This window comes from Sinohyriopsis cumingii, chromosome 14, assembly GCF_028554795.1.
Source record: "Sinohyriopsis cumingii isolate HCF-2022 chromosome 14, ASM2855479v2, whole genome shotgun sequence".
In the NCBI taxonomy this organism is placed as follows: Eukaryota; Metazoa; Mollusca; class Bivalvia; order Unionida; family Unionidae; genus Sinohyriopsis; species Sinohyriopsis cumingii.
Genome location: NC_142974.1, coordinates 103668070 through 103694661, shown reverse-complemented (window position 1 = coordinate 103694661; position 26592 = coordinate 103668070). Strand labels below are relative to the sequence as shown.

General features: G+C 35.6%; 1 protein-coding gene across 2 annotated transcripts; it reads left to right on the top strand.

Annotated features, from left to right (window-relative positions):
* LOC149784531 (transcription termination factor 3, mitochondrial-like) lies at nt 1-25918 on the top strand. Of its 2 annotated transcripts, XM_089932618.1 has the most exons (7): nt 14-102; nt 4933-4982; nt 6731-7536; nt 13868-14012; nt 17169-17236; nt 19320-19410; nt 25153-25918. In XM_089932618.1, the coding sequence occupies exons 3-7, from the start codon at nt 6745-6747 to the stop codon at nt 25428-25430; spliced, it is 1374 nt and encodes a 457-aa protein (XP_089788744.1). In that variant the 5' UTR covers nt 14-102; nt 4933-4982; nt 6731-6744; the 3' UTR covers nt 25431-25918. The 2 variants fall into 2 exon arrangements, with proteins under 2 accessions (XP_089788743.1, XP_089788744.1); XM_089932617.1 differs by lacking the exon at nt 4933-4982 and having other exon boundaries at nt 1-102.
* The last annotated feature ends 674 nt before the right edge of the window (nt 25919-26592 follow it).

The following is a 26592-nucleotide window of genomic DNA, read 5'->3' as shown; positions in this document are numbered from 1 at the left end:
GGCATTTCTCGGCTACCATCGTTAGTAGGACATGTGGTAGTGGTATCCTTGATGCGAAAATCAAGAATTTAGAGTTTGTGTGCGATTTGGTTCCAATTTAAGGTGACGGTTTATTTATCTTCTTGATACCTGAGTATTGTTCAGAAGGATATTAATAAAATCCTTTGCTCTATCGCCATTTGGAACCTGACCGTTCAATCCTTACTGCTAATACAAGAGTCATGTAATTTCGAGGTACTTCGTATAGTCTAATGCTGTATTATCGCGGGCTCTATATTATCGCGGCAAATGGGATTTCCTGATTAATTTTGGACTCGCGCCGTCTAGCAGTTGTTTACATATGTAAAGCTGTAGCCAGTAAGGACGCAAATATCGTACAGCACAATATCCTCTAAAATGTCTACAATTTTGTATAAGTTTACAATGAAAAAGAATGAACATCACTTTTTTGTAAAGTGCATTCATTTACGTTTATCATCATATAAAAAACTCCTGTCGAACTTGCTATACCAGAATCGGCTTTGATTATGAAATATATTCAGCGTATTGTCTGACGTTTGATGAGTATAGGTCATATACTGCTTGTGTCATACATGTCCTTACAAGGTTAAGGTTGCAATTTAATTTCATGGTAGCCAGTATGGACCAAAATTTACAAAATGTTACTTATAATCATACTTCTCGTATATAAATAAGAATATAATAATAGTTAAACATTATTGAAATCAGTAATATTTCAATAATAATATTACTAATAGTTGTTATATATTCACATTTCATTGCCCACATTGCATTTAAAATTCATATAAAGTTAAATAATAATTGCTTTTAATTTGTAATTTTGTTATTCATGGAATTACAGTTGAATTACATATGTGTGTTTGATTTTATTATTGGATCCTTCCATTTATGTTGGAAATATTATGCCAGTACAAGCGGGGACATTTCTTTTCATAGGTAAGTGGTATTTTATATTTATTATAATACCTGCGTGCTACCATACGTAAGTTAGGCAAATACCGTGACAATATAGAGTTGTTCCCCCATGGTACGTTAATCTGGGTCAGTCACCATATGCTGTTATATTTACATTTACGAGCTTCGATTGACAAATATTTTTATAGGAATAGAAAGAGGGAAAGTCAATGAAAATTTATAAATAATAAGTAAGCAGCAATAGAAAAACAGTTTTAATATGTACCGATAAGAACATTAAGTACCACGATAATACAGCGTTCCAGGCTAGTTAGTCATCATTAGTAAAATTGAAATGCATAATTAAGCATGGGTTTGCAGTGATGATCATTTTGTTTTTGTATTTTTATTTGATAGAAAATTCATTTATCAACAAATTTCAATCTCTTGCTTTGAATAAAAGAATGTACTACATTTTAATTTCTTCCAAAGTTTTTTAAATATTTTTTATTGGCAAGTTATGTTATGTACATTGTTTCCTCCCATAATGAAGTAACATCAGTACCTTCATCAGAAAGAATGGAAAGGAATGTACTGGAATTCAGATTTTCCCTAACTTCTCACGATTTGACCAATGACAGAAAGTTACTTGCTTATAATTTGTACCATGTTTAAAATTGTTCTTCGCCTGGAGTGCACACATCATTTCCAAATCAGAAAGTGTTTTTTTCATATTGGCATAGAGTATAGCCTGTCCTAAAGAGAGCCAATTTTATTTGTTGTCATTTCATTTAAAATGGAATTTAGAATAATAGCAACTCTTAACTTCAGGGATTATCTGCACATGCTGGATCATGTCATGCACATTCTGTGCTGCATAGGCTTTATGAGGTCAGAAAATCACGAGGCTTGCTTGATTAAATCCTGAAAATTTCCTCGGCAGCCTTACCCTGTATCCAGCCACTGTCACATATACCAATATTTTCTTTCTCTGAATCTTCCTTTTGACATTCCTTGGAAAAATAATGTAGTTACTCATTTTATTAAAATGGAAGACATCATCTCATTTGACAGCTACTTCTTAAGTTATATTATCCTTGCCTGTGATAACCTGAAATTCATTGGTACAGCCATTCACTGGATCAGGCCTCATACAGACTTTGATTTCATACTTAGTTGATACTGGTGAAAAGCAAACCGGCCTTAAAACTTTATCATGGCTTCATCTACACTTACATTTTGATGGGGGTTTTAATTTCATAAGCAGCTGTTTTAAATGACATCATGCACTGTTCTCTCATGGTGCACCTTGTGACCTGGTTGAAGTCTGTGGATTATGGTGCCTATCATTAAATGAAAATATTGTGATATTTTATTAAACCTATCTCTCATAGTGATCCTTTTTTTACACAGGTTTCCAAATAGGACACCTGTTGACCAGTACATGGCTGTCTCAAGGAGTTGTAGAATATTCATAAAAGCTCTCATTTGTAACCATGCTTTCATTTCTCTTTCCATAGCATATCTGCAGTTTAAAGTCTTCATTTTCCTTCTGCTTTTGTTTTGAATATAGATTGGTCTCATCTGTTATCAGCTAATTCAAAAATGCTTGGAGAAAAAGCTATAAGAATGAAATTCATTTGCATCTGGGTCTAAATTCATTGCTGGCCATGCCTCATGTCAATGTGTGCTTTATCATTTGTGATGCACATATTACCTTTTATTTAATTTTCCTCTTCATTCTCTCCAACATTCTCATTTTCATCACTTCTGCAGTATTTAATAGCTATTTGATGTCACTATCAATCTCATTTGATGAAAATCCAGAAAAATTCACCATCAGACTCTGCCAGGTAACTTTCACCTACAAGTAGCTGATTCTCTTCATTTTGCATCATTTTCAGATCTAAATAATTCCACTATTATTTGTACTATTTAAGTTAATAGTTTTTGTTGTATCACAGTGTAAGCTAAAATTTGATTGGTTAAACTGTCTGCATAATTAGTAAATGGTTTGAAACCAACCAATGGTTTGTGCCACTTTAACTTGTTTTGTGGGATTCGGGCTTAGACTAAAACTGCCACTCAAAAGCTGTGCCCAGGATACAAGCAAGGTAAACTTTCTAACAATTCATTATTTTGGCAGAAGGGACCAGTGAGTTAATTGCAAACAAAACCTGCTCATTAATTAACATAATTGAAAAGCTTGCTTCAAATATAAAATCACTCTTTGAAGTTGACCTCCATAATCAGTAAATAAAATAAAGACTTGTTACTGGTATTTAATCAGTTCATAAATGAAATGGACACTTATGTTGTTTGAAATCAGAGGGTGATGTGCTTGTGGAAGGATGAATCTCTGTCGCCAATGGCTCTCCATCATTTGTTTGAAGCAGTGGCAAAACTTCTAGGCATGCATTATATGGCCTTGTCAGCAGAGCTTTTGCACCTATGCAGGGACATGGCACTGGACACTTCCAAGGTTTGACTACAGTAAGAACATTCTGAAGGGTGCCATTACTCAAATCTCATCACCACCGCTCCCTTGCATTTGCTTCTGGCTCTTCGAAACCAGCCAAGAAATAGAATTATCCTGCCCACTCTCAGGGCCCAATGGCTAAATTGTTTATAGCCGTGCAGCCCCAGTTAAAGCAGCAGTCCCATTTCATAGCTCCTGCTAAGCAGGTGGGCTAAAAAAGGGCATGCCACAAAGGCATAAGCATTAAGTTAGCTGTGCCTTCACTCATTGGACGGTTTCAGAGAGAATATTCATTTCAGTACACCTCATTCCCAGTAGGAAGAACATTTTGGCTGACAGTATGTCAAGGAAACGGAAGATAGGTTTTAGATCAAAGCACAGGGGCTATCTCCTACAACACTGCCCACAGATAGGTTTTAGATCCCAGCACAGGGGCTCTCTCCTACAACACTGCCCACAGATAGGTTTTAGATCCCAGCACAGGGGCTCTTTCCTACAACATTGCCCCCAGATTCTCCAGCTTCATACTTGGCTCATCTAAAATGATTCTCTGCAAAGAAAAGATTTTGAACCAAGTTGCCAAGTGCACCATTCAGTTCAGAAGATAAACCTCTTTGGTATATGATGTCAAATGTTTTGTGGTTGGTGTAGTAGAAAACGTCTCTGTCCTAACTGTTCCTCTGTGAGCACAGTGGCTGATTATCTTCACTTATTTTTGAAGAGAAAACAATGCACAGTTTATATTGTTAATGGATCTTGAGTGGCCCTTTCCAGCACACTCAAATTTTTAAAGGCCCTGCCATCGGGATAGATTCTCAGTTAACTGACCTGATCAGGTATTTTGAATTACAGAAACTGGTGTCTCACTCTCTAGTGCCTAAATGGAATCTCATTTGTGTCTTGTGGTCTGTAAATCCCCCCTCCCATGAACCTTGGGATATCTTACCCTCAAGACAGTTTCTTGCTCAGTTTTTGAGTCAGTTCTCTCCTTTGCAGACCAGGTTTTTGAGCAAAATAAGCTTCCTTCATTTGCTCCACTCCATATTGAGATCCCAAGTCACAGCTATATCTATGCTCGGGAAGAGCAAGATAGAACTTTATGTCCAGTTAGGGCTCTCCGTCTTTATTTGGCAGCATCTAAAGGGAGAAGAAATGGTGGGAAATGATGACCTACCCATTAAAGAATCAACTCATATTTTAGCTTCCACCATTTATAGTTGGATTGCATTAACTATGAAGAGCGCAATACCAATCCCTTACTGATAGGGACCTGTCATTTATGAAAATCAAAGCCATTATGGTTCAAGTTATTGCTACCTCTTGGGCCTGTCAAACTTGCGCATCTTTGGACGCTGTGATGAAAGCTTTGTTGTCACTCTCACACTACTTTCTCATTTTTCTTTGCTTGTTAGCCCATCAAAGCAAAGGCATTTTCTGACTGGGTCAAATCATTGTTGTGCAAATAGTGGCCCATGCCACCATGAGGGTGAGTATTCCAGCAAGGGTGAGTATTATTTGTGTTTATTTTTCATTCACAGATTTTTGGATCATCACCAAAGTTACACATTCAGCTGTGCAATAGCAACAGGTAAGATATTGCTGATATTAAAATTTGTGTTTTTTTGGGTGTGGTGGGGTAAACTAATGTTAATGATGCAATGCCCATTGTTTTTGTTTTCCATCATCCCTCTTGCACTGATGTCCAATTTTAGGCTGTTTGTTCAAATATGTGAGGGTCTTTCACACATGCCTTTTTTATGGGCTGATTCACGGTTCTGGATGATTTTAGTTATTGGGAGGATGGAATGTAGTTTACTAATTCATATGGGGGCCCCGAGTGGCCGAGTGGTCTAAGGCGCTCTCCGTTACGGATCACTGCCATCTCACCTCTGTCTGCGTGGGTTCGAGTCTAGGATTTGGCTAATGTGGGTATGTGAGAAAGTTCGCCAGTAGCTTCTCGTGGGTTGGTGGTTCTTCCTGGGGTTTTCCTGGGTTCTTCCTCCACCATTAATACTGGCCGCCATGCATAGCCTATCGTGTGCTGAAAAATGGCGTTAAACCCCACAACAACAACAACAACTAATTCATATGAAAAAATAGCTTGACTGATTTATTCTGTTAACAGGTTATTCTGTTTATTGAAAGGGGCCCTGAGTGGCCGAGTGGTCTAAAGCACTCACCCTTACGGATCACTGCCATCTCACCTGTTTGCGTGGGTTCAGGTCCAAGGCTTGGCTAGCGAGGGCACGTGTTAAAGCCTGCCAGTAGCTTCTCGTGGGTTGGTGGTTCTTCCCTGGGTTTTCTAGGGTTCTTCCTCCACCAGTTTTACTGGCTGCCATGTATAGCCTATCTTGTGCTGAAACATGGCGTTAAACCCTAAAACAACAACAACAACTGTTTATTGAACACAACTGAAATTCTTGTTATTGTTACTACTGCAAAACATAAAGTCATATCACCATTTGGTTTTAATACGATGGCTTCTTATGATGCTTTTTCCTTAACAAAGATAGTAGAGTTCTAAATTGTCTACCACTAATTGGAAAATCTTGTTATTGCAGAAGAATATAAAAAAATTTCATTTCAATGCTGTGCATTCAGTGCAGGATCATGGGTTTCCCGTAGCTTGTTTGTCTGATATTCCACATATCATAATCCTGTCCATGCTTGTTTGTCTGGAAACAATTCCAAAATAAAGCTGCTGCGTAATAATTTTTTGTAATAATATTATTATATTTTCTTTTTAATTATCTTATAGGTGTTGTCTAATGTTGTAAAGCGCTTAGAGCTTCAGAAGATTAGGCGCTATACAAAGTCCTCATTATTATTATTATTAGTAGTAGTAGTATTAGTGCATGTCAATCCCTGTCTGTGTTAGGGGTTTACATTAGCAAAGGTGATACAAACTGGAAAATGGCAATTTACAGCCATTTTAATATAACATTTTTTGTAATCAAAGCATTAAAATATTTGTGGTAGTCTGCACATTGCTAGTAATAGGCTGTAATAATGTGAAGGCATGTAATTTGATTGCAATGTGAAGGCATGTAATGTGAATACAGTGTTGAGGCATATAATGTGAAGGCACATGAATACAATGTGAATGCATGTAATGTAAATACAATGTGAAGGCATGTAATGTGAATACAGTGTGGAGTCATATAATGTGAAGGCACATGATTAAAATGGGAATACAGTGTACAATGTGAAGGCATGTAATGTGAATACGGTGTGGAGGCATATAATGTGAAGTCACATGAATCAAATGTGAATGCGAGAAATGTGAATACAAAAAAAATGCACCTCTAAATATCAGAAATTTTTATATTATTGCAGATACCAGGATACAGATGTTTTCCAAACACATAGCAGTCAACCTTTTCAGTAGAGCTGGGCCTCTGACTTTTAAAAATTTGGTGGAAAGAAGATGGGGGTTAGTTGCTGTGTGTAAATATGGTGTTGCTTCACATAATGGTAGTATAAAAACAGAAGACAAGGATGAATCACAGATATTGCAACAGATATCAGGAGAAAAAAATGCTGATACCTTGGAGTTAGTGCAGAATGTGTCAGTGACAGGTGTGTCAAAGATCATTGGAAAGCATGATGAACAAAAAAATGAAAGTATTTCTTGTGAAGAGAAAAAAGAATTTTTAAAAGCTACGTGTGAAGACAGTAAAACAATAGAGTTGGCTGTACCAAGGGAGAAACAAATTCAGACAAGATTTGTTAATAGTAATTTTCGGACAATATCAATTACTGCTGAACTGGGGGCATCTGTTAAACCCAAAAAGTTACTAAATCGCCACGTTTCTGACAGTCGCCAGCTTACTGTGCCAAGAGTGGACTCGGAACTCACTGAACATGAGCCCAGAACACCATTACCGACTTCAGCATACAACTTTGCTGCGTATGTAGACCATTCAGAAACTTTATCTAGCCTTGTGAAGCTTGGTGTAGACCTATCCACGATTGAGCACAAGGGACGGGAAATATGTGATATTATCCTTAAGATGGACTTCAATAAAGATGTTCGTCCCTATCTTCTGTTCTACAAACAAATCAGAGTAACTGATGATGAACTAGGAAAAGTTATAACAAAATGTCCGTACATTTTCCAGCAGGATTTAGATAATTTAAAGGTAAGATGTTATTCAGTAGATTGCAAGAAATTAGAAAACCAGTTTTATTGTTTCTTTACGCAAGTTATATATTTTGAAGGTGCTTGGTAGAAACTGTGACTTTAGATCATATGAGATGCAAATAACGTAGGGATGCCATATAATAGTGCTGAAGGGAAATGTTCTGTACAGTTTGTCCATATTTATCTCCCTTTGGTGTGCCTACAATTTGTGCATCCTCTTACCTGTACATAATTTCACATTTGGTACAGAAACGTATAGCTTGGTCAAATTTTTGGATGAGCAGTTCAACAATTTTTGTAAATAATAAATAAGCCACTGTGATTTAAAAAAAGAAAATCAGCCTTTAATTGTCCAAAAATAGGAAAAACTGCATTATTTATCTTTTTATTCAGATCTGGCTTTAAAATAACTGGTGTTTCTGATACAGTGAGACATGTCAGTTATGAGCTCTAATACAGTGAGACATGCCTCATATGGCCTCTAATACTGGGAGATGTGGTTGTTTTGTGATGTGTTTATTGCCATTTTTCAGTACATGGTAGGCTATACATGGCGGACAGTATATTTGGTGGATGAACATTTTGGGAAGAACAACTGACCCACAGAAGCTACTAGCAAGCTTTCTCACATACCTATGCTGGCCAAGCCTGCTACTTGAATCCACATGGACAGAGGTGATCTGTACAGGTGAATGCCTTAGACCACTTGGCTACCTGGAGACCCTTTCTGTGAACTGATACAGTGAGACATCTCTGTTAGGAGTTTTGATACAGTGAGGCTGGTCTGTTATGAGTTTTGATACAGTGAGACATCTCTGTTAGGAGTTTTGATACAGTGAGACTGGTCTGTTATGAGTTTTGATACAGTGAGACATCTCTGTTAGGAGTTTTGATACAGTGAGACTGGTCTGTTATGAGTTTTGATACAGTGAGACATCTCTGTTAGGAGTTTTGATACAGTGAGGCTGGTCTGTTATGAGTTCAGTTATTAGAAAACAAACTGCACTACTGTTCCACTATCAGTCATCTTTGTTAATCAGAACTCCAAGAATGGCTACCAATTTCAAAGTAAAGTTGCCATTTCCAAACATTTGGTCACTTCAATTGGTGCAGATTCACATATAGTACACAACATCTTTCGGACACTAAACCGTAACCACAAAAATTCTTTACGCCATTTATTTACAAATTGCTGAGGTGAGGTTATTTTAAGATTAGATCCATCTTCTGTCTATGACCCTTTAAACCAAATGATTGTAAAGAAGCTGCCATATTTAAAAAGTAGTGATTAAAAAAAGTCACACAGCAGTAAATGCTTTACTAGATGAAGTACAGTGTTTTGGGTACCACTGAATGGAATACTGCACCCTTATTGGTTGACTAAAAATAAGTTTATCAGTTAGCACAGCACATCATCGTGGTTGACCAGTGAGAGGGCAGTATTCAGTGCATTGTACTTGCATATTAAGCAGGCACCATTATGACCATGTCGAGTGGTAGTGTAGGAAAATAATCTGGCATTCCTTAAAGGTAAGCCATACTTTGGATATGCATACAAAGTTGAATGCCTGAGCTAAGCGTAAGTGCAAAATGTATTGTGCTATGTGAAATATATAGCTTGAAATATTGGCATTGATTCTTAAATAGGTTACATGAGAAGTGTCCTTTCTTGTACTTTTTTATAACTCTATGACTGGTAGGTAATTGTAAGCAACCATACAAATCCCTGTGATTGATATCAGTGAGCTTGAGCCTTGTTTTTCTCTTTTTATTGGTCACTAGTCTGCAATTTTTCTGCAAGATTTACTTACCGATGAGAACTTTTGTCTGAAATTTGGAGCCCGGTCAATAGGTATTTTATGAATGAGCTTTATCATGTTTGGTTTAGTTCATGTGTAGCTATAGAAATTTGAAACAAATACGGTTCACAATTTTTGCTGATCTCATGTAAATGTTATAGTTTGGGTTAAAAGTTGTCATTAGTATATATTTCTTAAATCCATTTATAGAATCTCATTGTACCTGGCATAAATCATTGCGAAGCTAAGACATATAATTCTGTGACAGTTCTCTCTCGCCCATTTTATCTTAGGCTCAAGGTCACTTAGAAAATATGGATCGAGTTTTTTCATATGCTTACATTTCCTAACCCCTTGATGGATTTCTTCATACTTGGGATGATTCATCCTATTACATGCTTGCTCTCCATCTGACCTTGGGGTCAGAGAAAAATGTGCATGTTTTTTTTCATTTTTAGTCTATCGCTTATGCCCATATTTTCTAAATCCCTTTATGGATCTTCTTCATACATCTGGGTGTAATCATTATGAAACTAAGAAAATTAATTCTGCAGAATGCTTGCTCAACCTTTTAACCTTAAGGTCAGGGTCACATTTTACAGCAATGCTTTGATTGTGGGCTTGACATGCAGCTCAGGTATTGTGTTTTGAGTCACACTGCCAACTCAAATGAAATTCTACTTTGAATATTTATTTTACCAAAACAAAATAAAAAATGTATGATCATATTGTAAACTTTATAAAGTTCATGCATTTAATTGAATGTGCATTGTGATTTAGCAAAAACATTTTATCATGTGATCCAATCATATAATCTTTTGCTGTGATGACATCAATGTTTTCTCCATGAATTAATAAAAGTTTCAAATGAGATTTAAAGTTTACTCAGAATTTCAAGGTAAAACATCTTCCCTAGCCAAGGTTCCGATGTGATAACCCTATCTACACCTTGGCATATAGAGCAAACATTTCTTTGCTTCGAGACTGAATTTCATTGAATGCAGCAGTGACCCTACATATCCCATGAAAATTAAGTTGTTCAGATTTGAGCACTGTTCCTACATGATCAAGACAAGGGGACACAACTTGAATGGACTGATAAATAAGCAATTTTCCCATGCCGGTCCATGTTTACGCAAATAACTTTCACTAAAATACACCTGTCATGGCTTCCCACTGGTACATAGTCATACTTTCAATGTTAAACTTCCAAAGTATCCACTTTAGGTCAGTTGCCCCCACCATTTTCGGCTGATGTACTTAAGCACCATGCTATTGGTTAGTTGGCATAACATACGAAGGGATGCAACTCATGAAATCCAGTAGATGCTGCTAGGACAAAGCACCAGTATATCTGTTTGATCCACCAAAGTGTAGATAGGGATATAATATCAGAACCTTGGCTAGTGAAGATGAAGGTAGAATATCTTGGGAATTTATGATGGTTATTGGGATAGTGAATTTTATTTTCATCTTTACAAGACATGACAACCTTCCCTATGTCATGATCACCTTGATATTAAAGTACATGTACATTCTTTGAAAATATTTTAATAAATGTACAACAGTTTGTGATATAACAAAATTGAAAAGAAATCTGATACTAATAGACTACTAAAAAGGGTAGACGACTCTAAATAAATCTGTTTTTCTGTCATCTCGAGGTTCATTGAATGTATAGTTACGTAATTAACTCAAGTTGCTCAGCTGTATTTATATGTAATGCAGTATAGGGATGGCATTACAGTATATTGTATCGTATGTAGTGTGACATTGGGATAGTGTTACAGTGTATTGTATCATGTGTGATGCTCAATAGGCATGGCAATCACATATATTGTGTCATGTGACATTGGAATAGTGCTACAGTGTATTGGATCTTGTGTGGTGTGACATTGAAATAGTGCTACAGTATATTGAATCATGTCTGATGCACTATAGGCATGGCAATACAGTATATTGTATCATATGTAGTGTGACATTGGTATAGTGTTACAGTGTATTGCATCATGTGTGATGCTCAGTAGGCATGGCAATAAAATATATTGTATCACATGTCGTGTGACATTGGAATAGTGCTACAGTGTATTGGATCTTGTGTAGTGTGATATTGGAATAGTGATACAGTGTATTGGATCTTGTGTGGTGTGACATTGAAATAGTGCTACAGTATATTGAATCATGTCTGATGCACTATAGGCATGGCAATACAGTATATTGTATCATATGTAGTGTGACATTGGTATAGTGTTACAGTGTATTGCATCATGTGTGATGCTCAGTAGGCATGGCAATAAAATATATTGAATCACATGTGGTGTGACATTGGAATAGTGCTTCAGTATATTGGATCTTGTGTAGTGTGACATTGGAATAGTGATACAGTGTATTGTATCATGTGTGATGCTCAGTAGGCATGGCAATAAAATATATTGAATCACATGTGGTGTGACCAGGGATCGTCCTGGGCTTCGCCAATGTCGCAAATTGCGATTTTTTTTCCTTATTGGTGACAAAAATATCCCATCTGGCGATTTTTTTGGCGACAGACTTTTTGGTTATTTAATTTGTACATACAATCATGGATTTGGACTGGATAAATTAAAAGGGAGAATGAAAGGAAGCCACAAACTTGACTAAGCAATGCATTGGAATTGATCTGTTACACAAACGATCCTTTGTTCGTATTGACAACCCCATCTTTACAGTGCATTGTTACATCATAATCTGCTTATGCTGACATCTGGGCTGAGTACTTTGTGCTGTGTTACAGTCAATTATGCTACCGAACTATACCTACAACTGACCGACGTCTGAAGACGCGAATAGAACAGATACAATTAATTGAATGGCTAATCCTTCTGTTGTTGTTTTTTTTTTTACATACAATACAATAGTTTTGTTGAACCTTCATAGAAAACTGATAACCTTTGAAGTACCGACTACTGCGTATAAATACAAAGCAAATGGAAAAAATCTCAATCACAATTATATCTGTCGCCAGTACAGCATTTTACTCATTGATCTTTTCCTTTTGCCATCAATCTGTGTTACGGCTGCAGAGTCTTAAACTCCGCAGCAAGAAATAGCAAAACAAAACAGTTTTGCATAATTAATAATAATTATTTATTTCTCAAAATACAGGAGTGAAAGAATCCCTAAATTGGGTGTGAATTTATGCTTATATATACGGTCCAATATTGCCAGGTGTTGACTCGTGTAAGTTTCATTCGTGGGAATGGAGATCCTATTTTGCTTGTCGAGAAAATTTATACAGCATTCAGTGATCATTCTTGGGATTTAGGAAGCAATTCACTACAAGCTTTGTGAAGCTAGCCAAGGGTGGGGGGGGGCTGCTGAGAGACTACTGGTGTCACCTGTCAGCACTGTAGACTGTGAACGTGGATTCAGTAAGATGAACCTCATAAAAACTGACATCAGAAATAAACTCTGCATCTCATCTCTCGAGAATTTAATGAGAATCAGCATGTACAGATGTGAAAAATTAGACTTTGAAACTGCATTCAACAAGTGGGCAGCCCTAAAATCGCGACGGATCTTCATGTAACACTTTGTAACATTTTGTTAATGCTTGTTGTAATTAGAATATTAACTAACCCATCTTTTGTAATTTTCATTGCCTGTTACATTAATAGACTGAATTAACACTTGAAAAAATGTACACTACTTGTTCTGGTGACACTTTTTGAAAATTGGCGACAAAATATTGAGGTTGGCGATTTTTTTGGCGACAGCTTTTTAGAAGCCAGGACCATCCCTGGGTGTGACATTGGAATAGTGCTACAGTATATTGGATCTTGTGTAGTGTGACATTGGAATAGTGATACAGTGTATTGTATCATGTGTGATGCTCAGTAGGCATGGCAATAAAATATTTTGAATCACATGTCGTGTGACATTGGAATAGTGCTACAGTATATTGGATCTTGTGTAGTGTGACATTGGAATAGTACCACAGTATATTGAATCATGTCTGATGCACTATAGGCATGACATGGCATGGCAATACAATACATTGTATCATTCCAAAAATATTGATATTCCGAATTCACGTGTCTCATTACATTACTTTTGGTTATTCACTTTGAATAAAAATTGAGATCTCCAAGATACCGGTAATTAAGATTTAGTGTACACTGATACAACGTCATGTTCCTTTGAACTTTCGATTTGTCAGTTATATTAATACAGCTTTCACATTTGATGAAAGTGAAGATTTTTTTTATAGGATACAGTATATTGTTTCTAAGGGGAACACTCCTTAAAATTAAATGCATGCTTCATTTGATATGCTTCTAAATATAATTTGAGTGGGAATTCCAAAGGTTGGCAGTACACAAATCTTTAAGTATATCTCAATTTTAATCAGATTCATTGGAATTATGATTTCTAATGATTTAAATTTTGAGTACAAAATGAGAGTATTTACTTGAAAAGTTTAATTCAAGATCAGGTGACTGCCATTTTGCACTACAATATAAGCATTGTTTTATATTATTATAATTTCAGGTAAGAATCAACTACTTGGAATCCAAAAGGTTTACTCCAGAGAATATAACAGAGATGGTAGTGAGGAAGCCCCATATTTTGCTGATGTCTACAGAAAGAATTGATGCCAAACTTGGATTTTATCAAAAAGAGTTCAGACTTACAGGTATGAGTTTGATGTTCTGGATGCCTTTGAAATACAGAACTGAAGCTTAGGTTACCCCCCCCCACATAAGATATAATGTTTTCAATAGATCAGATTCAATAAAATTTATTAGTTGCAGGGTCCATTTTAAAAAATAAAATTTAGGGTAGAAATTTCCATGTCTGTTTTGAAAAAAGGTGAAAATGCAGGGCTGATTAAGAAGAAATAAAGATTCGGTTTCCAAATATGATGTGTAAATTTCATGTATTTTTATGATTTCTTTGTAATCCTTGACAATTTATAGACTCTGAAGTAGAGGGAGAGAACAAAATCCTGAAGTACAGGGAGATAAGAAAATCCAAAAGTGAAAGGTATTTAGAAAATCCTGAAATAGAGGGAGTTTAGACTGCCCTGAAGTAGACTGAGTTAAGAAACTCTTAAGTAGAGTGAGTTAAGAAAATCCTGAATTAGAGAGCAATAAAAAAAATTCTGAAGTAGAGGGAGTTAAGAAAGTTCTGATTCAGTAGAGGGAGTTAACAAAGTCCTGAAGGAGGAGGAGACAATAAAATCTAGGAGTAAGAGGGAGTTAAGAAAATTCTGAAGTAGAGAGAAATAAGAAAATCCTGAAGTAGAGGGAGTTAAGAAAATCGTGGAGCAGAGGGACTTAAATAATTTACAAAAGTTTGTTGAATTTCACCCAGTTTTGCTTGTGGTTTCGTTCTGATTAGACCATGGATGACTTTAAATTTCCAGCATTCCTCGACTTCATTTTCAGGAATTGAGCTGCCTGATTTTTTTGTTTTATTGAATTCTACAGAATTACTTTCTCATAGATTGTTGGATTTCAGTTACATATTTGTTTGAAGCATTATTGTATATACTCGCATATAAGCTGATCCCCAAACTGAACAGGTACAAACACTAAAAAGTGCATTACCCGCGTATAAGCTGACCTACAACTCGGAGACATCTCATGATGCACAAGATAAGTTCTAAATGCATTTATTTAGGCAAAGTTATATATAAAAAAATTACATGTATACTTTTCTCGAGGTTGGCGTGCATGATTATTAAAAAGAAATGGTATAAACTTGTTTGAAAAGTAATTAATTTAATTTCCTGTTTTCTTATTGTTCCTGCCTAATTTAGATTTGTGTATAATTTGATTGAATGATAACAAGAATTTAGCAATCATGAGTTGCTGTAACACTACCTCTCCCTTTTGACTTGATTATTGTTTGTTTATGCATTATTGCATTGAACATTTTATATCAGTGCACCGGTAATTACGTTTTTACTTTGCTTTGAAATTGTAAATACCTGACTCATTTAAATGTAATCCCAGTATGACAACGAACAAACAATATGGTTCAATGCTAATACTGTAAAAGCTGAGTTGTAGTTTGTGACCTTACACCATACCTGTCAACTTTCATGCTGGGAGGGAAATGACTCTGATTTTTGGGGTCGCTCCACACCTACCTCCCGATTTTATAATATCATCCGATTTTTGCAGAGTACTCCTGATTATCAGATTATGTCTTCGATTTTCATTTCTTCTAAATAAGGAAAGTCCTATATGTTCTGTTGTGTCACCTGTGAATTATTGTTGTTACAAAATAATTACATTATTCACGTAAATTAATGTTATTTTTTTTTTTACCTCTACAATAATACAAAAATACAAAAAATAAACCAGAACAAAAAAGTAAACCAGAACAATAAAATTGTCCACAATTAATTTCAGTTCCAAGAATGATCACTACGAATGCTGTAACTCCATCTGCTATAGCACCATTCCCATGAAAGAAACTAACACGAGTGAACACATGGCATTTTTATACCGTATATACCAATGATAATTACCATCATTAAATTAAAAGAAGGAATGAAAATACATACCAGCAGCAAATATGTCCTCAACAAACTAATTCAGAATACATGTTTTGTAATAAACAATACTAAACGCTTTACGAGTTGACAATAAGGGAATAAGGTCAGATATACAAAGAGGGGAAAGTAATTGCCACATGTACAGCACCATGAGGCTGGCTATTTTGGTACCTTTAGTTCAACAGAATTGGTTATCCTGTATTTGCCAATCAGTTGCTGGTGTTTGCGTAACACACAATAGTGTAGAATGTGGTTTCTTTGAATTATGGCGGAGGGCCAATCATTTTCATAAAATAGTTGCATGGATAAAGATTAACTTTTAGTTAGTTGTGCTGGCTTTCTTGCTTGTTTATTTAAGACTAATCTTTAGCTGTTGTGCAGTTTGGCCACAGCTGACCAGAATATGAAAATAGGGCACGTCTTGGGTGAAAATAGGGCACGTCACAGGGAGAAATGGCGAGTCTTTTTGCGAATTTCACGCAAATTGGACCAGGAAGATCGAACAATATTTAGTGAAAACAAGTTATTAAAAATGCCATGAAAAACCTCCAAATTTTAGGGCCCAATCTCTATTTTGTTTTAATTTAGTCTCCCTACATGGCTTTTGACAAGTTCATAGGTATGCCTTACACCCCATTTTACAGAACTATGGTAATCATGTTAATATTATGGAATACAAGGCAATTACACATCATTGTACTGGTATAGTTACCAGTCAAAATTCCCTCATCACAAGTCAGTTTCAGGGTTTTAATGATTAACTGGCCTGTACTACTGTCGCAAAATGATAGTCAAAATCGCCGACTATCAACATAGGAGATGCCAAAACATCAAGTTTCTATTGTGTGGAAAGTTATGTTTGTTCAGCTAAAACACAAAACTAAAATTGATTGATATTGATCATAGTTGATCTCTGTGAGAATTTCCTGGAGAAATGCTGGCTGTACCATCCTTGCCTCCCACCCTTTGGATCCCTGGGAGGGAGTCAGAGGTAAAAACATACACAAATTTCAATTACAATCACATTGTCAAATATTTTCTGACAGAAACTTAATGAAAAAAGTCATCATGTGTGTGTCAGATTTTGCATGACACTGAAGTAACTGTAATGGATGTGGATTGGGGTTTGGAATAGGCTGTGAAAAGTTAGGCATTTGCTGTAGTGAGGCATTTGCAGTGCTAGTTCTATCCTATATTAGGAAGCAATTTATTTTGATTATGTTTAAAATTTGTTTTAAGAAACATGGTCACATTGCAAGATTAATTATTTTGTTTTCTCAACAGGACATGAGGTTCGAGCAGCCGTAGTAAAATACCCCAAATTGATTATATTTAACAAAGATGATATAATTGTAAGTATTCCATTTTTTCTCTAATACGATAGTAATTACATAGTTGTTTCCTAAGTAATAAGAAGAATTACTTGCTTATTTCATATATACATGTAAATTATATGTAGGTAAAAGAAACTTTCAAAATATATTATTTTACTTGCCTTAAAATTAAGCATTGCATGATGTTTCCTTAAATAACAAATAGGAAATTTGCCAATACAATATTGGTTAGTTTATTTTTAGTTTTTGTTCAATAAGCAGAGAGAAATGGATGTAAATTTGCTTTTTTATGGTCTGTTCTAGCAGAAATATAAAAAATCTAAATTTGTCATGTTTTTTTTTAAATGTTTTGAAGATCCACTTTTCCAGTAAAATTTTCTTCCAGTTGATTGCCCCAACCTACTGACTGCATTTTCTCCCTTGACTCAGGTTTGGTTTGCTGTTGTATAAGAAGTGATTCTAGAATAAGCCAACCAGACAGTGATGTAGAAGTGTATTAATTACACAATCATTTCAGTTTTGAGTAAAGAAAGACTGATTTTTTGTACTATAAAGTCACAAAATTGTGACAAAAAAGCGAAGAGCAATTATTTCCTTTCACTAACAATAATGCAGAAAGTGGTGAACATGGAATAACTGATTTCTACAGATGTGATAAATTTTTACTTCAGTATTTGCAGAATTCCACTTTTAATTGTCATTCTATTGCCAGGGTTGTGCTGAAGTAACTTTTACTCCATCCATCCATCCTTACTTACTTTACTTTCTTGCTTGCTTGCCAGATGATGTGATCAAATTCAACTTGTTTAGTTTCCCCTCTATGACTAAAATATGCATGTGATTGATTTTGTCCTATTCAAAGGAAAATAACTTTTGATAAACGTGTTTATAAGATTAAAACTTGTAATTGGCCAGTCACATATGTATATTTTGTTTCCTTTAATGCTGCATACTATACAGAAATTTCTGCACGAGTGCTGACCAGTTCATGAATCCTTCAGTTTTATGCTTGATATGAAATTCTGCATGTTTGGCAACCTCTTTGGAAACAGCTGTCCAGTTGTATAACATTTGCAGTAGTAAATTTTCACATAAAAATGAGAATCAATTGTAAAATGATATCATCCTAGCCTGGTCATCAAGAGGTGTCATTTTCAATCTCATAGATCTATGTACATTATAGATACATGTATATTTACATACTTGATAGAATTTCAGCCGACTTGAGAATGGGGACTTTTAATCAGAAATCTGTTATCAGACCTTATGGCTTGCGGATTTTTTTCATATTATTCTTAGCATTATCATAATGGCGTGCATCGGAGATCTGGTGCTTTGCAGAATATTTTGTTGTCCTTCATATTTTCACAGACAGCACCATTATAATCCCATTTCTCTTTGTCTATCAATTTTTTTTTGTCAGCTCTGTAAAACAATTTGATCACTAGATTGTGTCCACGTTTCAAGTCTTATGTACAAGGTCATTGGTCAATAGTTTCAGTTCCTTTACTTTCTGTACTTTTACTTTAAATCTTTTCGAAGAATAAATGGCTGACACTTGGGATTGGTAGTTGATCCTTGCAGAGAGAAAATGTTAGCCTCACCTCTGTCTTTTGCTGACAAAATCCTTGAAAGTTTGCGTATTTTTGCCATGAATGTTGACTTGTGGGTTAAAATCAGATGGTAATTTGCATGAAAAAAACCAGAACAGGTCACTGCATTATGTAAACATTTGCTTTATTGAAACTGATCCTTTTCCTGTGTAATTTAGAAGTATTTTAGATTGCAATACAGTCATATAGCTGTTTTTAGAATAAAGATATTAGGACATTTAGTTGCCCCCTGGATTACCTAATTCCAGATTTGGTAACCTACACTTTGCATTCTGGTAGCCCAGGACATCTGGGTTAAAGAAATGCTCATCCCTGCATATACATTTTGTGTAGTTCATCTTACATATACATACTCTATTCCTACTATTATAATCAATTCAAACTTGCTAATTGCTATTCAAAGACAGGATAAAAATGTTTGGTGTTATTTGGTCAGTTTGCATGATTTATTTTGCAGTTCATTAATTATATTTGTATTTACTTTGCAGGAGAACAAATTCAACTTTCATGAATTGATGGGATTTTCTGATGAACAAGTCAAGAGGATTTTTGTCTGTTCACCAAGAGCATTGACAGAACGTAAGCATTCTCATTCAGATGTGAATTTAAAAAGAGACTTACTAACTAAATTACGTCTCCCCAGCATTGGTAGATACTAGAATGATGTAGGTATTAAATCTTTGGCAGCAACTGTAAAATCAGTGTAAAATTTTGCATTGATATTAGTAGCTTTGGGAGACATTACATTAGTGGATAAGGGTTTGTCTTATGAGGTAAAAAAATACACCCACACTTTTGATGTTTTACCCATATTTAAATTTAAAAGTAATTGATATGAAATTGCTGCAATATCTTTTCCTGCCCTGTATATCATACTGAGCAAAAGCTTCTTGGCAGGTCAGTGTTGTATCGTATGCACATATGCAGTAGCGAGTAGTCACATAACATGAGCTTTGAAGTGTATGCATTTTTGTTTTGCTCACTCTTGATATCGCTGGATGTAATCTTCAATGAATCATACAGGTAACCGATGGCTCATTTTATTACCCGGGTTATTAGCAGCAGAAATGCCAACAACACATCAATTAGGACCAGTAGCACATTATAAAAAGTATTCTGGTGGTACCCCATGTTGATATGACTGTTGTGGAGAAATAATAAGATTTTCTTGATGGTTGCCATGGTGACCATATTATATGTCAGACTGGCACTACAGTAGTCCCCCTCTTGAACGGCCCCCTGACCAGCGGCCATCCGCTCCTTACGGCCATAATCCGTTGGCACCGACGAGTTTGTGTTCAAAAGTACCCCTCGTGAAAGGCCACCCAGCTAACGCGACCAGCGGCCAGCATATTAGTGCAATAATATAAAATTTACCCCTCGCAAGCGGCCGCATTTTATTTGAATATGTATCCAGAACCAGTATTTTATTCATAACGTGTGTTAAGTAATCCGATTTCTGTTTCCCCGATGTCAGGTTTTCGTTACTGAAAGAAGTGTTGAGTAAAGTACATTTACCACTAAGGTTAATATTATATCATTTACGCCTCACGAGAAGATGATGTGAACTGTAACATAATTATAAGGACAGTTTTAAAACTATATCAATGGTTATTCATAGCATTCTTTTGAAAATGATGACACAGTTTGTTTTACATTTATTTCACATCATGCATGTGATTTTTTAATGAAAATATTAAATATTTAAAATTAAATATACTTGTGACTTTCTTTATATGTATTTACTATTCGCATTTGTCATCCCCCTCTAGAAAGGCCACCCGCATTATAAGGCCACTTCCCTGCTGCATTAGGGGTGGCCTTATAAGAGGGGGACTACTGTATTTCCATTCAGTGAGAGCACAATATCAGGGAAAAGTAGCAAAAATAAGATTTTCACGTTGGTTGACATGTTGACCATATTGGAAGTCAATTCTTAATTTTGTTCATTGTGGATGAAGTCTTGATGAGAACCTCATGCTGATTATTCATTCAGACAAGATTTTCAAGATGGCTACTACCGGTATCTTGGCCATACTGGATATCTGATTGGTGCCATTTTTTATTGAGGACCAACTACGCATCATAACTAATTTAGTAAAAATCCAATGTTTATGTGACTATTTACTCAGATATAGCAGCTGTTACAGTCATATTGAGAATTTCAAGATGGCTAGTGTGGTTGTCATATTGGATAATAAATTGGCACCATTTTCGTTTAGGACCAACTCGATATTATAAGAAGTGATATAGTGAAAAATTCATGTCAGTATGACTTTCCATTAAGGGGGAGTAGCAGTACCAAGATATTCAAGATTGCTGCTGTGATAGCACAGATGGATGTGTGTGTGTGTGATTTGGTTTTTAATGTAGCTTTAACAATTTTTCAGTCATATCGCTATAATATCTGCAGTGTGACAGTTTATATTGATGTTTAGCACTGGGGCATCATGCTGCAGACTTGTAGCATGATGTCCCACCCAGTCACATTATCCTGACACCAGGCCAACCAGTCATAACACTAACCTCTTAATGCCGAGTGTTAAGTGAGGCAGCTGTTAGTACCATTTTTGTAAGTCTTTGGTATGACTCAACTGGGGATTGAACCCACAACCTCCCACATCTGAGGTGGACGCTTTAACCACTCGGCCACTGGAGCGGTAAAATGGATGTAAGATCATCACCATTTTATTTAGAACCAGACACTTACTATGTCTTTTAATGGGAACCCAATGTTGATGTCATCAGCCACAGAGAAGCAGCAATGACAGTATTTTCAAGATGGTCAGTGTGGTGGCCATACTTGATGTACCAGTTACACCGTTTTCATTTTGACCAACAAGATGATGGGATGAACGTGTGTAAATTCTCATGGTAGTCCTCAAAGCAGTTTAGAAGGAGTAGTAATAAGAAACTTGTGCTAATGGATGAGTGTCAATAGACAACATACCATCCCATAAGCTTTTGTGTTCTATAAACAGTAGAGCTAGAAAGGTCAGATTCAGTTAAATATACATTCTGTTGAAAATAACTGAACTGTTTTTTTCTCAACTCTGGTCATAAAAAGTTTTGCCTGAAACGGTGATAGGGAACGCATCATTGGGTTACTTCTGAATGCATCCAAATACATCTGCTTCCTGTAAATTTTAATTCAACTGGATGCCACTTTGTATAAAATACATTGTTTTTGATTGGCTATTCTGCTCATGCATGTGTGCAGAAGGGTACAAGTTAAACTTCTTTTTGTGTGTGTGTGTGTGTGTGTGTGTGTGTGTGTGTGTGCTAGACCTATGATTTTCATATCCTGGCCACTTTTTACTTCAGATCTCAAACTTTTCCTGCATTTTGCAAAAGTTCAGCTGTGCAGTTTGGATTGGTCAGCAGGTCAATATGTCTAAAATCTGGACACAAACTCCGGTTATGAAGCTGGCAATTTTTGGCTTTAAAAAAATTGGGTCTCAAAAATTAATTTTTTTTACCACTTTTTTGTTATGCAAAAAGAAAGTCTACAATATTTGGTATCATTGTGGAGTTACTGTCTACTTAATAAGACCCACTTTGATGTATTTTAAATGATGGTGACGTTACAGAGCTGGGAAGTAGGGTACAACCTTATGACAAGTAAATGTGGCATGCTGGGTTAATGTGTTAATTATCAAACATGTTAATTCTCAAATTAGACATTTTATTTTTTTAAATAAAAATTGGATGTTAGGAATTGAACAAACTTGAATATTAGAAAAACGGTTCTTTTTGGAATATCTGTGTATGAAAAATTTAAGTCTAAAATTATATACCATACATTTTCTAATTAGCACACCTGGTACATTTATTAGAGCACAATAATGAAAGGTAAAGTTACTCTTTTGATGGACCGCTCCTGTGGCCTAAGTGGTTGAGGCGTCCATCTCATTTTTAACCCCAGCAGAGTTATACCAAGACTTATAAAAATGGTACTAGGAGCTGCCTTGCTTGACACTCAGCATAAAGAGGTTAGTGTTAGGACTGGTCAACATGGTGTCAGGATAATGTGACTGGATGGGACATGATGCTATGTTTCTGCAGCCTGATGTCCCAGTGCTAGGCATCACTATAAATTACCACGCTGCAATCATTGTGATGATATAAATAAAATTGTTAGGGCTACGTTAAAAATTAAATTTTTTTTAAAAAAAACGCTCTTTTGATGTACTTGTATAATGATCACGTGCATTTAGAGCAGGCATGGAATTGATTACAATGCTGAATTACGATTATGCCACTGGTGATTAATATTATAGTCGCATTTTATTTGGAAACCTTCATTACAATTAAGATTTTGATTACAGGGATGATTACGATTACAATTATAATTGTTTGTATTTGTTATCTTTTTCTGTTCTGGGCAAACATGAATATTTTAATTAACAAAAGGTTACCTCAAATTTTTAAGAAACAGTATAGAAAAATTAGCTTCTTTATTGGCCACCTTAAATTATCCATTCCTTATTGTAATAGTCATCATTCACCATCTTATACTTATGGAAACTTTATTATTCTTATAATATAAGTAGTGACTTTTTGGTTGTAATCATGATTACACTACCGGTATGTGATTAAACTGCCAATGATTTTATGATTATGATTAATGATAACAGAGCATCTGATTATAGCTCACATTGTTATCAATTACAATCGATTATGATTACAATAGTAATTGGCCCCATGTTTGATCTGGGTCTTTCTGCCACTGTCTTATGGAAATGGTATTGTTTTTGTGGACTACTTAATTCCCATGTTACTCTTCATGGATTACAGAATGAGGACAATTCTTAGCAAGTTTTCAATTTTCTGTTCCTAAAATAGGGGAGGGGGCAGTATGTTCTAAGGTGACATGACACAATGGAATATCTGCTAAACAAATTAAATTACAAAATCAGAAATCATAAAAAAAGCATAATTGCACTTTGAGGATGGGTTGCTGTTATAGAATGGCAGTATGTTCCAGACATGAGGATAGACGGTTTAAAGGTCAAGGTCAAGGTGATCCAAATAAAAAAATCTTGCTTTTTAGTTTTATAGCTTGTATTCTTTATTACCTTATTTCAGCAAATTCATAAACCGTGTACCTTTGAGCAAAGAGGCTCCAGGTGGCTGAGTGGTCAAAGGTGCTCACCTTTACAGAGTGGTCCAAGGTGCTCACCTTTACAGATTGCAGACTTCTCACCTCAGTCCATGCAAATTCAAGTCTTTAGGGCTCAGCCAACATGGGTGTGAGGCAAAACTTGCCAGTATCTTCCTGTGGGTTGATGGTTCTTTTCAGGGATCTCCAGGGTGCTTCCTCCACCAGATAAACTGGCCACCGTTTACTGCGAATAACCTGCTAGTTCTTATAGACAGAATTATTACACACAAAACAGGCACTTTTATTTAATACATTAACCCATGGTGACGAGGTTACATGGCAGGAGGTAGTAGCCTACTGCCGAGCTCTGTAGCGTCAAGGTCATGTATGATACACTAAAGTGGGTGGTATTATAAAAAGGTAGACAGATATAGCTCTACAATGATACCAAATAATCTGGAATTTCTAGTTGCACTACAAAATACAGAGGGAAAAACCTCATTTTCTGGACCTGATTTTTTTTCTACCCAAAATTCGCCTGTGGTTGGAATCCAATTTTGTGTCCAGATTTTAGATTTTTTGGTCTCAGATCTAAGGCAGACCAGTATGAACTGCAAACAGACAGATGAACCTTTGCAGAAGATAGGATAAGATTGGCGTTTGGAATAAAGAGTGGTCTCGATACGAAAATAATGGGTCTGCTAAGCACACACACAAAAAAAAGAACTCCAACTTTTACCCTTCTCCTTATGCATGAGCCAAATAGCCAATGAAAAATTATGTTTCTAACACCACTAGGCAGTATGTTATTGGAAGGTCACCTGGAAGTTGATGATTTAGGATGTATTCAGAAATAGCTTTCAAAATGTGATTCCTACTCGAATTCCAGAAGAAAATGACAAAAACATCCATGGGTTAATGTGTTAATATATGTCAAATCTAACTGTATACAGTATTGATGGGCAATGTATTGATTTTATTTTCTCAATCAAGCATGACTAAACTGACATATACTCTTACTAAACAGGCTGATTGGTTGTATTTTATTAGTCACAGATGGATGGATGATAAAGTAGAAAAATTGGTGCATAGGTTAATTCATCAGGTGAAGAAGAAGTTAATACTGAAAGATACTGGTACACAGACACAGACATACACACACAAACGAACAAGACCTAGATGTGGTATCTCTATGTACTGTGCCTTTTTTATTCCAGCTGGCCACCAGCTTCTAGCTAGATTTGATTTCCTTCACAACACTATGGGCCTGAGTCATGAGACTTTAGTACAGTGGTCCCAGATATTCATGTGCCGTGTTCATATTCTGGAGCAGCGTCATCGATACCTTGTGAGCCTTGGACGTGCACAATATAACCCAAAAAAAGAGAATTATGTATCCCTTCATGCACTGGTCTCCAAACTGGATGCAGAGTGGTGTCCAGAGATTGCGAAAACATCAGTAGCACAGTTTAATGAATTTCTGAAAACATTGTGAGGCAATTTGTTAAACGATGACACAAATTGTGTAATAAAATCACATTGCTTTATCGTAAATTTCTTTGCTCTTTTCTGAAACATCCATAATAACTGCTAAATATATTGAATTCTAGTGATTTCTTTTTAGTGGTAGAGTAAAGAATCAAACTTGGAACTAGAAACGTACTTTTGGTACTCCTCTTCCACGCCTACGAGCAACAGTGAAACATATAAATGTTGGTAGAGCAAATCCATTAGGTACATTGTATACATATAGTAATATTCTAACTACTTGTAAAAGATTGTGTTTTACTAAATATCCTACTTACATAAAAATGCATGTACGTCTTTTCTGGATGAAATGTATCAATATTTTGCATACATAACAACCATTATTCTTTCGGCATTATCATTACATTTTTTTTCTCTCATCCAGTTACATTTTACGCTTTCCTGTGTATGGATTATCCTCCTTGTACATTTAAAAATAAAGCAAATAAAAAGTTGCATTTGTTTTTTTTATTGTCATCTCCAGGATTCCTGCAGGTCCTAGAACCCTGGAAACATCATGGAATTTCTGACAGTGCAGTTTAAAAATTTGAGAACTTTTAATTTTAGTGTATGCCTAGCACCAGTTAAAAAAAATTTGTTTGAATAAGACAATTAGAATTGATAGTGAAAGATAATGTGGTCCTAGAGTTTTTTGAAATGGCCCTAGAAAAGTTTTGGAATTTGTTTTCATTAGGTCTGCAGGAACCCTCGTTAATTTCACTATAATGAACTTGAAAATATTCTTAAAAAGATGACTATTTCATAAGAATAGCATAAGAATACTACATGTCTATGACATATAGTTTCTTTATTTTCTATTTATAGTAACTGTATAGGACACATTTCCAATAAAACACGGGTTTCAAAAATTTTATTTTTAAACTTTTATCACTAATTATTTTGATATACTGTTAAAGAAAATGGCACCAGATGCTAAACAAAACAGTAGGATTTGTGGATGCTATATAGAGATGTCAAAAGTTTAGAAAAAGTCAACTGGGTACCGAATGATTGTAATGCTCTGTTACCTGGATACCTGATCAATGGAAATTATATTAAATGTGAACCTGAACTGCTTTGTTGCAAGTTCATACTTGCCAACCCTTTGAGAGGTATAAGTGTAATTATTA